At 37.7% G+C, this 16384-nt stretch overlaps 1 protein-coding gene across 5 annotated transcripts in view; it reads left to right on the forward strand.

Moving 5' to 3' along the window:
* The first annotated feature begins 874 nt into the window (after nt 1-874).
* nt5c1aa (5'-nucleotidase, cytosolic IAa) overlaps nt 875-16384 on the forward strand; it is a 32262-nt gene continuing 16752 nt past the window's right edge. For 2 of the 5 annotated variants that reach the window (XR_013817543.1, XM_079830022.1), the window contains exons 1-4: nt 982-1407; nt 4768-4812; nt 15147-15314; nt 15472-15601. Coding sequence is in view for 3 of the 5 variants with exons in the window: in XM_079830022.1 (XP_079686148.1) it covers nt 1261-1407; nt 4768-4812; nt 15147-15314; nt 15472-15601 (490 nt within the window). In the remaining 2 variants the exon portion in view is untranslated. Of the gene's footprint in view, nt 1408-4767; nt 4813-15124; nt 15315-15471; nt 15602-16384 lie in introns of all 5 variants that reach the window. The other 3 variants (XM_079830023.1, XM_079830024.1, XR_013817544.1) reach the window with 3 other exon arrangements.

A 16384-nucleotide genomic window follows, 5' to 3' on the forward strand; every position in this document is an offset into this window, starting at 1 on the left:
CCCTGAGGAGGTCTGTGCACGCCACTGCTGGCCCGTCAAATATTCAATATTGGATAGTCCTTCAACCAGTCAGACCAACGATCCGGGTGACATACAGCTGCAGGACGAAATCAAATCGCTGGCAGATCAGGCTAGGTTTACCCAGTCTAGTTAAACCCTCCAATAGCGTGCCAGGTGGATAAGCCAGTTAGTTTGTGATTGGTCCCCGCAGATTTGTAACGAAAGCAGGATAGATAAATGTACAGATTTCCAGCCTGAGCTGCAGGGCGATATCAAATCGCCGGCAGATCTGACTGGGGTTACCCAGTCTAGCTTGACAAGTGTTTCAGTGTTAATTTTAGGCCCTGTGTGGTGGTACCCTCTGAGCAAAGAGAATGTAGTTCCTTCTTCACCCAGAAGAGGGCAGCCTATGAATACATGCACAGTGTGGACAGTTTGTCACTCATGGCCCCAAGGCAGTTGACAGAGCTGCAACTAAGCAGCCAATCTCTGGCAAGGTCCTACATAGGGTTGAAGTGCTGCCCAGCAACTGATTATTGGGTTATGATGCCCTCAGAGGGACAGTGGGGACATATATCTATCTATCTATCTATCTATCTATCTATCTATCTATCTATCTATCTATCTATCTATCTATCTATCTATCTATCTATCTATCTATCTATCTATCTATCTATCTATCTATCTATCTATCTATCTATCTATCTATCTATCTATCTATCTATCTATCTATCTATCTATCTATCTATCTATCTATCTATCTATCTATCTATCTATCTATCTATCTGGACTGCCTTCAGGACAGCTGTCAGGGAAGCCCATTAATCATTGGCTGAAAGATGCTGAGCCAGTTAGAATCTCTGATATTTTGTCCAGTTTACTAAGAGTGAGAGAGAGCACATGCAGATAGATGATAGCTTGTAATAGAGGGAAAGGGAGGGGGACAATATGTGCATGAGTGAGGCAGGGAGGGAGGGTGGAGAGGGAAAAAAGGGGCCAGATATCAACACATACCGCGTCACAGCAGCAGATTGCAGGCAGAGCGTCAGAGCAGAGGATATAGCCGCACAGAACCAAAGCCAGCACTGTTATTAGACATTGAAGCAGGGGATATAGCATTGGATACCAACAGCACTGTCGTGCCTAAAGCTAGGAACATACACTGTGTGTGGAACAGAGGCTGTGCATGTCAACCGAGAGAACAGCACAGTGTGATACAGCCCTGGATCAGTGTGCCGTTAATGAGAAGAATTGGGGAGAATGAGTCTTGACCCTGTTCTGGTCATGAAGGGGCAAGACCCTATGCCTAACACCTGTCCGCCAGCCTCAAACGGTGATAGTAAAGCATCATGGGAGGACAGCAAGGATATCCATGAAAATATGGGTTCTACAAAGAAGCCCAAATCAGTAAGTGTCCAATTTGTGATCAGTGTTTCACACTGTACTTGTGCATCAGATGGACATTTGCATATATAACTCTAATATTCATTGCGATGCGGTTGCTGGCTATTTAGTATGTGAAATGTTTACATACAGTTAGTGCACGTGTTTCAATGGCGCGCTGTGAAGTCAGTCTTACACATTTGCAGTCACTTTTCCCTCCACAGAGACCTGCAGTTTGTCAGAATTGCATAATTAAATGAAATATAATTATAAAAAACATCTTCTAACTGCAAAGAGGAGCGTAGCCTTTCATGTTGTGATGCCTGGTTGTGGTGTCAGTGTTTATAAAAGAGAAACAGAACAGGTCTCATGGGAAAGGAGGGGGTGATGGCACTATTAGGTAACAGTACTAATGTAAGGAGATAATGCCAGCGGAGGTGCAGCAGGTGCAGCTTATTTAGACACCGCAAACACCGCCGTAAAAATATCGAAATGCCATCTGTCATATGAAGTGGCGAATAAATGGTGACAATCTTGGCAAGGGCAGAGCTTGATAACAGGAGAGTTTGTCTGCCCTAGTGCTTTAGTTTTTTTTATATATAAGAGAACTTTAAATGTGTTATCAAATACACTTTGGATGGCACAGTCACTTTAACACATAAAAACAGCTCCTTCAGCATGTGCAACAGGCAGCTGGTCAACACCATGCAAATAATTCCCCTCTCCGCCGTAGCCTTTAGCTCTACTTACTCTAAGCGTCACTGGCCTTTTCCAGACCTATTAATAAACTGCAATGCCGTGCTACTCTTTGTTATCCTCTTGTATTCTCCCATTTCCAACACTTGCACTGGCTGCCCCAGACTGACCCAGGAAGGATTTATGGTTCTTGTTTCCAGCAGTGTCTACTAGTTTACCTATGCAGTGGGTACAGAAAGTCACCAGCCCCAATTTTGCCACTTTGACGTGTATGAACCCATATTAGCCAAGTGACGGAAATAATATAAAAACATTTGATTTAAAAACCCTACTTTCAATTGCACTTATATGTGTGCAGGTAGTGGAGCCCGCCGCCCGGGGCTAGTTGTCACACCTTTTACCCCAGTGAGTGAATATATCTCAGTGTGTTTTTGTTGTTGTTGTTGTTGTTGTTGTTGTTTTTGACACATACATTTAAGTCATACACATACAAAAAAAGCTGTTGAATATTCCCTGGCATTATTGATTAGGAAGATGTTACAGTTAATTTACTGAATGTACATTATAGTGTTGTCATAATGGGAACCAGCAATTAAACAGTCACATGTAAAAGTTAATATACAAATATATTAATTTATTTAAATTATACATTTTTAAGTAATACATGTTGCAAATTATTATTTTTTTATTGTTTTTTTTTACAGGTGTTTTACCTGTATTTTGAATTACACTTTGGATTAGTTTGTGTTTTAATTTTCGTAAAATTAGTGGATAATGTACTGGCAGAAAATTACCAGTATTTTTCCGTTTTTATAAAGAAATCAATACCTTTAATTAATAAAGAAGTATTAAACTCATCAAAATTGACAGTAAAAAAAAAAATTCTACACTCTAAAAAAAAAGGCTCGTAATCATAGGGGAACCTTTTTTAGTGCTATATAGCACCAATTTTGGTGCTTCAGTGGTTCTTCAGCGGTTCTTCAGAGGTGCTATATAGCACCTTAGTCAAAGAACCGGTGAAGAACCTCTGAAGAACCGCTGAAGAACCACTGAAGCACCAAAATTGGTGCTATATAGCACTAAAAAAGGTTCCCCTATGATTACGAGCCAAGAACCATTTTTGGTGCAATATAGAACCTTTTTTTTTTTTAGAGTGTACATACCAACAAATCCTAAACAAAAAAACCCATATATAATAATATATGTTTATTCAGCACTAAATAAGCATATTCGAATATTATACATGAAAGGATCATGTGACACTGAAGACTGGAGTAATTATGATGACAATTCAGCTTTGCCATCACGGGAATAAATGACATTTTAAAATATATTAAAACAGATTTATTTTAAACCGTAATAAAATTTCATATTTTTGCTTTTACAGTTTTTTTTTTTAATCAGATAAATGCAGCCTTCACTGTAAAAAATTTCAGGCCTATCCAATTAAACATTTTCTAGTGACTGATCTCATCTAAATTTTTTAGTTGGCCAAATTGAATTTCTGTGAATTAAATATCATCAATTCACAGAAATTATATTTGGCCAACTGAAAAATTTAGATGTGATCAGTCACTAGAACATGTGAAATTTTTAAAATGTAAAAAAATTAGAAATTTTTTACAGTGTTGGGGGAGCATAAGAAACTTCTTTCAGAAACAAAAACAAATCTTACCAACCCAACTTGGCCCCATAAAAACACAGCCTGACCCGAATTTGAAAACGATTAGAAAAAACAACAACATTGAACAACATTGGTTAAAAATACCTCAAAGTTTCTACAGATTTTACATTGTCCACTTGTGAACTCCGCATCAAAAAGCTTGTTTATAGCTAATAAACACAGATTGGGAAAATGTTTAACCTTTCAACATTGCATTGACCCAAAACACAACTGCAAAGCATCTTTGGTACTTAAGTCAAAATATAAATCTTTCATCAAAGATTTTTTTCCATCAACTGGTCTATAATGTGATATCTCAAGGCCCAATTTCCAAATCAAAATGGACAATTACATTTGATCCTATGAGATTTAAGACAGCAGAACAACATTTTTAAAGAGGGATGGTGTCTTTCTTTGCTCACTTTATATGTATTTAAATAATGGATGCAGTGTAAAGGATCAGAGGTTGAGCTTGTTTCCACTTGGTCAAATGGAAAGAAAACACAGTTTATTTAGTTTATTTACCGGAAGATTGTTTCCTGAGATGTTCCCCTGCCCCCCATACTGTCTGCAACTGTATCTGTGCCATTATAATTCAAGTGTCTCTATATCAAGAGCCATGAATAACATCACAAACTACTGAGCAAGCATTCGAGGAGCTTTTCCAAGCGCATGGTTTATATAACACCACCACAGGAGAGTTAAAACCCTCTATAGTAGTTAACATCCATTCCAAAGCGCCAAATGAGTCTTAGTGAAATACAGAGTCTTTTATCAATCGGAAGCAATTTTACCAATATGGCTGTTGGTTTTACTGGCATCATGATATGATGGTTAGGTGGTTCTGTTCTCAACAAGGTTCATTTGTTATATTAGCATTTTGTCCCAGCTGTGTTTTACAATTTTTTTTCAATCATGGCAATTCTTTTCCAACCAGAACATATATGTATTTTTATATGCATTACATAACAGACAAATCTGTATACTGTGACATGGAGGTTGATCTGAAATGTTATTTTATGAAGGGACCTGTGAGACGGGCCAGGAAGGTGGAGGGAGGCATATTCTTTGTAAGTATTTTCAAAGGGTCATGCAGATTTTCTTCTTTGCCGTTTCATTAACAATCTGTTCTGCTTGGCTCTACTAAACGCATGACCTTTTGACCCAAAATATGGACAAACAAATATGTTAATGCATTCTTAAGAGCACAGTTTGATGGTGCTTTCAGTACATTTGACAATGTTTTTAAGTGACATTACTTGGTGCAAAGAAAAGTCATTTCGAAATCCATTTCTGTCTTACAGTCAGTGCTTGACATTAACACGCGCCAACCCACCAAATGCGGGTGGATTTCAGCAGTGGCGCGCAATGCAGTCACTCCTAGTGGCCACTTTGGCGTGTTGAATTTTATAGGCTGTATAGAATATATAAATGTTTAAATTGTAGTCTTTTAAAAAAGGCATCTGAAATAATAAAATTAGTACAGTTGTAAGGATTCCACTGAAGAGACAAGTTGAAGACCCAAGTGCAGTTCTTTATTTTAAACATAAATCAAAACATAAATCAAAACATAAAACAAGGACTTGACTAGAAACAAAGACTTATCAAAAACAGGACATAAACAGACTTGCCTTACAACGGGTTACAATGACAATATCAGACCAGGACATATGGCAAACATGAGGGCTAAATACACTGAGACTAGTGACAAGACAAGTGACACCTGTGAACAGTGATTAAACAATTAACCAATGACAGGACAAGACACAAGATCACATGAGGGCATGGGAGTCACATGACAATGAAACATGACAAAACCAGGAAACAAGACATTGAACATGACACAAACTGTAGAACATGTACTTATTCAGTGTAATAGATATATGGAGGAGAGAAGTAAGTTAATCAATGAACTTCAAAAAAATTGTGAGCAGCAAGTAACGTTAAAAGAGATTTTGAATCCAGTAAGAGGTGATAGTCTATTAATACAATTTTTAAATAGAACTCAGTTAATTCATAGAATATAGATTATTATTAAGGTTATTACTATATCTCTGGGCTTAGAGGGACTTCGGCTGTAGATGGAGGAGCTGAACACGCAGCAACATCGAAAGCTTGAGTTCTGATAAGACTGGGTAAAGGGAATTCAAGTCTCTGATTCATTGCTTCAGTAGATGGCGGTAATGCTCAATTTGTGATTGCGAGCCGCCAATAAAAACGAAGAAGAAGAAGAACATGACACACTCAAACATAACGTGAACATGATCAACTTAAAACATGAACAAGGAACAAGGAACAATGAACATGAACCAACACCAAAACACCCTGTGACAACAGTGTAGTGTTGTCTAGTGATGGCGAAGTGAAGCTTTCTGAACCAGTGAAGCTTTCAGCACAATTGTGTCAGAAAAAGGTTCATTACTCGAAGCATTTCAAATCAGAGCTCGACGAGGACCTCTGCTGGTAAAAGTGAAGGAAAGCACTGTGTCGCAAGATGTTTTGCAACCATTATCTTAGAAGCAAAAATTAAAGGGTTAGTTCACCCAAAAATAAAAATTCTGTCATTAATTACTTACCCTCATGTCGTTCGACACCCAAAAGACCTTCGGAACAGAAATGAAGATATTTTAGTTGAAATCTGATGGCTCTGAAAGGCCTCCATTGACACAATGGCACGGTTCACTCTCAAGACCCTTAAAAGGTACTAAAGACGTCGTTACAAAGTCCATCTCACTACAGTGGTTCCAAAATAACTTTATAAATCGGCGACAGTAGTTTTAGTGCGCAAAAAACCCCTAAATAACGACTTACATAGTGATGACGATTTCAAAACACGGCATCATGAAGCTTCGAATCAGATTTCAACTAAAATATCTTCATTTCTGTTCTGAAGATGAACGGAGGTCTGACGGGTGTCGAACGACATGAGGGTAAGTAATTAATGACAGAATTTTCATTTTTGGGTGAACTAACCCTTTAATTAATGAATAGATGAATGAATGAATGAATTAAATTAAATCTGTTCCATTGCATACTCCTAGTAACTCAACCCAATAAAAATAACATTTTGTATCGTGAATGTGGACATTTTTCCTGTTTGTGAATAAATAAAACTCATGAATAAAGGAAGGAGACAAAATAAATGGAGGTGCATGCACACAAAGAAACACACACACACACACACACACACACACACACACACACACACACACACACACACACACACACACACACACACACACACACACACACACACACACACACACACACACACACACACACACACACACACACACACACACACACACACACACACACACACACACACACACACAAATATATATATATATGAGAGAGAGAGAGAGAGAGAGAGAGAGAGAGAGAGAGAGAGAGAGAGAGAGAGATTTAATAGGTTCACATAATTGGCAATAACAACAATATTTTTTAACCACTACAATTTTCCAATACTTGAAAATGTAGCCTGGCCCAAATATATATATATATATATATATATATATATATATATATATATATATATATATATATATATATATATATATATCTTTCAAAATTAACAAAAACCTTCACCTGACGGTGTAAAATACTGATGGAGTTGACTGATGTTGACAAAGGTTGAACTGACGCCAAATATACAGTAAATGTAAATAGAATCATGAAACAGCATTAGAAGAATTCCCCATATGCAAAAAAAAAAAAGGCTTATAGCTTACGAAACCCCCAAAATCAAAATCTCAGAAAAATATAATATCGTGAAAAGGTTCAATATTGTAGGCTCAAAGTATCACAGTCCAGTACGCTAATTAATCAAAAACATCTGCTAAGGGTTCCTGAGCCTTTAAATTATCTCTCAGTCTGGTTCAGTAGAATTCACAATCATGGGGAAGAATGCTGACCTGATAGTTGAGCAGAAAACCATCACCACACACAGACGTATCCTGGGCATGGGCTTCAAATGTCATCAGAAGTGTCTTTCCTGGGCTAAAGAAATAAAGAACTTGTCTGTTGCTCAGTGGTCCAGTCGTCTCCTCTGATGAGAGCAAATTTTCAAGCTCCCAGAGTCTGGAGGAAGAATGGAGAGACACACGGTCCAAGATGCTTGAAGTCCAGTGTGAAGTTTCCACAGTCTGTGTTGGTTTGGGGAGCCATGTAATCGGCTGGTGTTGGTCCACTGTGCTTTATTAAGTCCAGAGTCAACGCACCCGTCTACCAGGACATTTTAGAGCACTTCATGCTTCCTTCAGCAGACACGCTTTATGGAGACGCTGACTTCATTTTCCAGCAAGACTTGGCACCTGCCCACACTGCCAAAAAGTACCAAAACCTGGTTCAATGACCATGGGATTACTGTGCTTGATTGGCCAGTAATCTCACCTGACCTGAACCCCATAGAGAATCTATGGGGAATTGCCAAGAGAAAGATGAGAGACATGAGATCAAACAATGCAGAAGAGCTGAAGGCCGCTATTGAGGCATCCTGGTCTTCCATAACACCTCAGCATTGCCACACCGCATTGAGGCAGTAATTCATGCAAAAGGGGCCCAAACCAAGTACTGAGTACATGTGCATGATTATACTTTTCAGAGTGCTGACATTTCTGTATTTAAAATCCTTTTTTTATTGATTTCATGTAATAGTCTAATTTTCCGAGATTTTGAATTTGGGGTTTTCATAAGCTGTAAGCCATAATCATCAAAATTGTAACAAATTAAGGCTTGAAATATTTCACTTTGCATGCAATGAGTCTATAATATATTACTTTCACCTTTTAAGTTGAATTACTGAAATAAATGAACTTTTCAACGACATTCTAATTTATTGAGATGCACCTGTATGTGTGTGTGTATATATATATATATATATATATATATATATATATATATATATATATATATATATATATATATATATATATACAGTGAGGAAAATAAGTATTTGAACACCCTGCTATTTTGCAAGTTCTCCTACTTAGAAATCATGGAGGGGTCTGAAATTGTCATCGTAGGTGCATGTCCACTGTGAGAGACATAATCTAAAAAAAAAAATCCAGAAATCACAATGTATGATTTTTTAACTATTTATTTGTATGATACAGCTGCAAATAAGTATTTGAACACCTGTCTATCAGCTACAATTCTGACCCTTAAAGACCTGTTAGTCTGCCTTTAAAATGTCCACCTCCACTCCATTTATTATCCTAAATTAGATGCACCTGTTTGAAGTCGTTAGCTGCATAAAGACACCTGTCCACCCCATACATTCAGTAAGAATCCAACTACTAACATGGCCAAGACCAAAGAGCTGTCCAAAGAAACTAGAGACAAAATTGTACACCTCCACAAGGCTGGAAAGGGCTACGGGGAAATTGCCAAGCAGCTTGGTGAAAAAAGGTCCACCGTTGGAGCAATCATTAGAAAATGGAAGAAGCTAAACATGACTGTCAATCTCCCTCGGACTGGGGTTCCATTCAAGATCTCACCTCGTGGGGTCTCAATGATCATAAGATAGGTGAGAAATCAGCCCAGAACTACACGGGAGGAGCTGGTCAATGGCCTGAAAAGAGCTGGGACCACCGTTTCCAAGGTTACTGTTGGTAATACACTAAGACGTCATGATTTGAAATCATGCATGGCACGGAAGGTTCCCCTGCTTAAACCAGCACATGTCCAGGCCCGTCTTAAGTTTGCCAATGACCATTTGGATGATCCAGAGGAGTCATGGGAGAAAGTCATGTGGTCAAAATAGAACTTTTTGGTCATAATTCCACTAAACATGTTTGGAGGAAGAAGAATGATGAGTACCATCCCAAGATCACCATCCCTACTGTGAAGCATGGGGGTGGTAGCATCATGCTTTGGGGGTGTTTTTCTGCACATGGGACAGGGCGACTGCACTGTATTAAGGAGAGGATGACCGGGGCCATGTATTGCGAGATTTAGGGGAACAACCTCCTTCCCTCAGTTAGAGCATTGAAGATGGGTCGAGGCTGGGTCTTCCAACATGACAATGACCCGAAGCACACATCCAGGATAACCAAGGAGTGGCTCTGTAAGAAGCATATCAAGGTTCTGGTGTGGCCTAGCCAGTCTCCAGACCTAAACCCAATAGAGAATCTTTGGAGGGAGCTCAATCTCCTTGTTTCTCAGTGACAGGCCAGAAACCTGACTGATCTAGAGAATATCTGTATGGAGGAGTGGGCCAAAATCCCTCCTGCAGTGTGTGCAAACCTGGTGGAAAAACTACAGGAAACGTTTGACCTCTGTAATTGCAAACAAAGGCTACTGTACCAAATATTAACATTGATTTTCTCAGGTGTTCAAATACTTATTTGCAGCTGTATCATACAAATAAATAGTTAAAAAATCATACATTGTGATTTCTGGATTTTTTTTTTAGATTATGTCTCTCACAGTGGACATGCACCTACGATGACAATTTCAGACCCCTCGATGATTTCTAAGTGGGAGAACTTGCAAAATAGCAGGGTGTTCAAATACTTATTTTCCTCACTGTATATATATATATATGGCAGAATGAAAGAGCCGACTAAGTGGTATAACCAAAATATCACACACAGTGCGGTTCAAACGTATGAGGCTAGGAGCAGAAATAACTGAAAATTATTTTTAATTTAGTTTTTTTTTTATGACAAATTAAATGATTACATATTTAATTATAAACCTACAGTATTTAAAAGGTTTGTTCACCCCAAAATGAAACGTATGTCAATAATTACTCACCCTCATGTCGTTCCAAACCCGTAAGGCCTTCGTTCATCTTCGGAACACAAATGAAGATATTTTTTATGAAATCCGAGAGCTCTCTGAACCCTCCATTGACAGCTATTTAATAAACACTTTCAAGGCCCAGAAAGGTAGTAAAGACATCGTTAAAATAGTCCATGTGACTCCAGTGGTTCAACCTTAATGTTATGAAGCGACGAGAATACTTTGTGCGCAAAAAACGAACAAAAATTACGACTTTATTCAACAATTTCTTCTCTTCCATGTCAGTCTCCTATGCCATTCACGTAGTAAACACCGTGCAGCACTTCCAGGTTCTATGTCAGAACGCTGGCTCATTATTGGCTAGCTCCTGCATCAGCATCACACGCATGTGTCCTTGTGCTTACGTGAACAGCATCGGCCAATAATGAGCCGGCGTTCTGACGTAGAACTCAGAAGTGCTGCCCTGTATTTACTATGTGAACGGATAGGAGACTGACATGGAAGAGAAGAAATGATTGAAATGTGTTTTTTTAAATCATCAAAATTTCTGTCATTCATTTATTTGAAAAAACGACATGAGGGTGGGTAATTAATGACAGAAATAAAACAAATGTGGTGATCTGACCCTTTAAAGTTGCTGTATGTAATTTTTTGACTGTACTTAAGCATAAAACTACCATAATCTGTTAAGTTCACATACTAGCTTTTCTAAAAAACAATGCTACAGTCAGATATTTTTCTTTGAAATGTGCGTTCGGTGTCGGAATGGTCTGTGTGATTCCGCCCATTTTAAGTCTTCTTGGGCCCAATGGGAAATGTGCTGAGGCCCCTAGAGGGCCCCAGTCCCATAGTTGAGAACCACTGGTCACTAGGACACTTCAGACTTTTTCCCACTTATAAACAAATTCAATTCAATTAATTCTACTTCAACCGTTTTTGTAACAATTTTCCTAAGACATCCTAAATGTTTGCATGGTCTAAAAGTGTAACTTTCTTCCCTGTGTTTTTGCCCTTATGTTTCTGTCTGGTTCAGAAAACAGTAATGTCTGTAGTACTAGGTAAAATAACACATATGGTAAGTGGGTACTACAGTTCCAATTCAGACAATTACCACAGATTCTAAAGAGCAGGTCAATGTTCACTTTTTACTGATCTGTAAAAGGCTTTTAGAGTCAATGTTCCATCTAACATTGTGCTGAGTGGTTAAATTCTGGTCCAATTGCCCCTACAGCCCATTTCCTTTGTGCAGTGGCCACTTATCCACTCTCATTTCCCGGTAATGTCTCATTTCCACAATCACTGGAGCCCCCCGAAATACTCTATCATTCAAAAACTTCCCAGACCTGCTCAAACCTCTCAGGATCTTCCAGCATGACCAAGAGTAGGGACATGGCTCATCTGGAATGGCAAATCTGTCTCTGGTTCTTGGCTTTTAACCCATCACAGATTAATTTACACAGGCTTGTCCTTTTCCCATAACCCCCCAGACAGTACATGTCTCTGGTTGGAGGGTATAGTCGCTCGGATGCGGGCATGTTGAAGAGCACGCACAGCGGTCTGGCTGCGTCATACGGTATAGCCCCTTTCCAAAATTAACTAGCCCTGCTCTTCCTGGTGGTTTCCTGTGACATACTGAGCTGCCATCAGTCAGCTGATGTGTGGGCCATGTGACATACACACTGTGCATGTTTTATGCTCTGCTGCTAGGAATCACATTACAAACTACACCATTTGATACATTACTAGCAGTTTCCACTGAATTACAGAACATGGATAGAAAACAGTACTTGGAAATGAATTTTAGTTTGATCACTGGATCACTCTCATTATATGTGACAGTATGAAATACTGACTGAATAACAAAATTGGGGATCAGAGCTGTTGTGATGGCCACGTTAATCTCAGATCTTCCGGTCCTGTCTAATCTACTCTGAAAACGGAGATCCTAATATGCTCTTTATTAATCACGGTATTCTTGCCTTCTCACATAACAAGATAATCTGTAATGACGCATGGTTGCTTGTTTTGGAGAAATTATTATTACATTTACACTGTTCTATTAATTGCTTATTAATGGCTGTATCTGTCAAATTCTGTATATAATTGTCTTACCCTTATATTGATTCAAATCAGCATGATTTATGATATTCCATGGAACACAAAAGAAGATGTTTAGCAGAATGCTAAACTTTTATAATAGTGGTCTATATGGATTGTGAACTGAAGTAAAACGATACCTAAGCAACAGTCTTATTCAGCAATTTCTCCATTCATGTATGATTATTCAAATATGGTGTATTAAAGGGGATAGTTCACCCAAAAACGACTTAACGGTGAGTAAATGATGACAGATTAATTTTGGGGTGAACTATCACTTCATAATGTCTAGCCAGGTTTTAAAGGGGTCATGAATTGAGAAATCATCTTTCCCTTGAGCTTTTGATATATAAAAGGTCATGGTAATATCAGACTATCCTTCAGTTTCAAAGCTTAAAACTTCCTTGTTAGTCAAAGAAAAGCTTTTATTAACACCAGGCCCAGCAAACGAGAGATCTCAGAATGTGCCACACCTTGACGTCATTGTGTGATGAAGCCCCGCCTCAACAGAAGAACAACAACGCCTGATTCTGTAGCCCCGCCCACCGACTCATGCCTGACACGTTATAGATAAATAACACGCCTACGTGGAGCTAAACCGGATCGAACTTCCAAGCAATAAACATGCCGCATACGCTTTATTCGGATTCCAATATTATGAATGCATGGATGAACTTTATTTTTAATGAAGATCCAGCTCACGTGGGGAAGACATTGCACGTTTGTTCCTTCATTTCATCGCGGATTCGTTTATAAACAAGAGACTGGATTTGCAGACAGGATGAGATTACATGAATGAATGAAGCAACACACTTATGTGAGTAAATTTTTATTTATTTATTTATGTGACAGTATTGCATTGTTACAGATCTTTTGATATCTATTGATTATGTGTAGCCTATGTGTCTAACTGAAAATAACTTGGCACGCTGTCACAGACTGGAGAATCCTTTATTTCAGGTGTTGTTGGTTCATTGTGCTGCGATTCGTGATCAGACTTGGACATGTAGCCTATGGGCCAAGGCTCGCAAAGCCCAACGTCCCGGGGCTATGTGTTTTCCAGACGGGCTACCAAAACGGCCTGCCGATGGGCTTAAATAGTGATATAACATTCCTTTGTGCGTTGTTCACTCGCTTGAGTTGATATTTTAAGGAAGAATACAATCGCGAAGTTTTGATCATGCTGACTCTGCAGTGAGGCGTGTGTATGCATGTGTGTGTGTGTGTGTGTGTGTTAGTGATGCAAGATTTGTGGTTTTATCCACTGATCGGGCAGGCCAAGTAATAAAAAATAACATTGCAATTAATTGCGGGTGGATAAGAGATAAATCATTGACTTTGTTTGATAAAGACCTTTTGCGAGCCCTGTGGGACGAATCATTCCGGTTGCCGTTTGCCACAGCCACACACTTTCAAAACAATTCCTCATGTGTACTCATGTGGGAGCCGATCGCACATTATAATATGCAAAACTTATCCAATCATAGCCGTGGGCGTTTATTTCCAAGTTTTCAGTGCGGCGCGCCCATAAAACCGAGTGTTTCATGAGAGAGGCTCAAACCCAGGGTAGAAAATAGCCTATTACTTATTCATTATGACGTTTTTGTAGAAACCATGCTAACGTCATAAGTTGACCTCAGACAACAGTATAATAAAATAAAAAAAAGCCAGTTCATGACCCCTTTAAATCATACTAAATATCATGGTTTATTATATCCAACAGTGTTGTTATTGTTTTTTAAGTGAATACATGTGAAATAAATAAAATAATATAATATTAGATAAAAAACAAAAAAATTGCTAATTAGAAATTAAGTACTTAAAATAAAACTGAAATAAATATATATTTAAAGCTAAATAGAAATATTTAAAAATGATTAAAAAAACAACAAAACCACATAACAAAATTATTAAAACTTAAATGAAAACTGAAAATGTAAAAATAAGAGCCATTTCAAGATATAATTTGTTTAGTTTTTTTTAAATAATCGACAAAACATTTAAAAAATAAAAGTTAATTTAAAAAAATGAATAAATTCTGTAATTGTATAAATAATACTAAAATAACATTGATATCCAATGGCAATAGGCAAGATTTAAAGCAAGATGTGCAAATTCAAATCACACAAATTACATTTTTGAGAAAAAGATTTTTAGTGAAAACAGAGTTGCAATTTATTTTACAGTACGTGCACTTTCAATGTGTTACCACAAAAGTACTGAATAGTGGAGGGTAACATATAAGTTAGGGGTAGGTTCAGGGTCAGTACTTAGTGTCATTACTACAATTAGTACAAAGTATATTCATACGAAACATGTAAAATAAAGTTCTACCACTAACAGATAATAGAGAAGTTATTAGTGAAAACTTACATTTCAGTCTGTTTGTCACACAAAGCTATCATATGTCTTCAGAAGACGTCTATTGTGCACAAGTCATATAGACCATTTTTATGAAAAACATGCACATGTTTTTAGCCAATAGAAGAACCCTTATGTGCTCAAAATTGCCTTGTGTTTGTGATGAATGTCTCACAGCACTTTCACCATCCCTATTCAGCCCAAACCAGAGAACGCAGTCACCATTGCAGTGTCATCGCGGGTTCTGTTCCGCACAGAGAAAGAGCAGAAGGTGTTTGAGGAGCAAGGAATAGAGGAGTACCTCAGGTATCAGATGGAGCACGAGAATGAGCCCTTTGCTCCTGGTCCAGCATTCCCATTTGTTAAGGTAATACACAAGGATATTTGATGACTGTTTCCTAAAAAATATAATGCATTATTAAGTTAAGTTATTAAGTTAAAACAAAAAGGACATTGCTTTAGCCATATTGATTGCTTGTACACCTCATTATTGAATAGATACCTTATTTGGCATGTTTTCTCAGGCACTGGAGACAGTAAATAACCAGTTGCGAGAGCTTTACCCAGAAAGTGAGGAGATTTTTGACCTTGTGCTGGTAACTTACAACCATGCCCACGTAGGCGTCAGACTCATCAACACCATCAACTACCACAGTAAGTGTATTTACTGACCCTCCCATAACCAGGATTCTTACTATCCATAACCATGTACAATGTCGTTCAAAGGTTTTGGGTCGGTAAGAATTGTTTTGTTGTTGTTGTTGTTGGGAAATAACTTAATGAAATTAATATGTTTACGCAAGAATGCATTATGTTGATCAAAAGTGACCTTAAAGACATTTATAATGTTACAAAAGATTCTATTTAAAATAAATGCTGTTCTTTTGAACTTTCTATTCATCAAAGAATCCTGAAAAAAATGTACACAACTGTTTTCAACATTGATAATAATAATAAATGTTTCTTGAGCACAGCAAATCAGCATATTAGAATGATTTCTGAAGGATCATGTGACACTGAAGATTGGAGTAGTGATGCTGACAATTCAGCTTTGCATCCCAGAAATAAATAAAATTTTTAAATATATTCAAATAGAAAAGTAATTTTTTCACAATATTTCACAATATTATTATTTTTTTGTATTTTTAATAAAATAAATGCAGTCTTCGTGAGCATAAGAGTAAAAACATAAAAAATCTTAACGATCAAAAACTTTTGAACGGCAGTGTACATGTTCTCACTCAGTATTTGTGTCTTGTTATTCAGTACAAATATCTTAACAGTATTAAATGTAGAAGCAAGACAACATAAATATTAGGTCTTGTTTTCTGAAGAAAATGCATTAAAAAATAAATAAAAACATTTAAAGGGCCCCCGTTTTCTGACCCCACTGGCAGATTTTATTTTATTTTTTTAAATTGGCAGATGTGTTTTAAA

The sequence above is a fragment of the Gobio gobio genome (genome assembly GCF_949357685.1).
Source record: "Gobio gobio genome assembly, chromosome: 11".
NCBI classification, from domain to species: Eukaryota; Metazoa; Chordata; class Actinopteri; order Cypriniformes; family Gobionidae; genus Gobio; species Gobio gobio.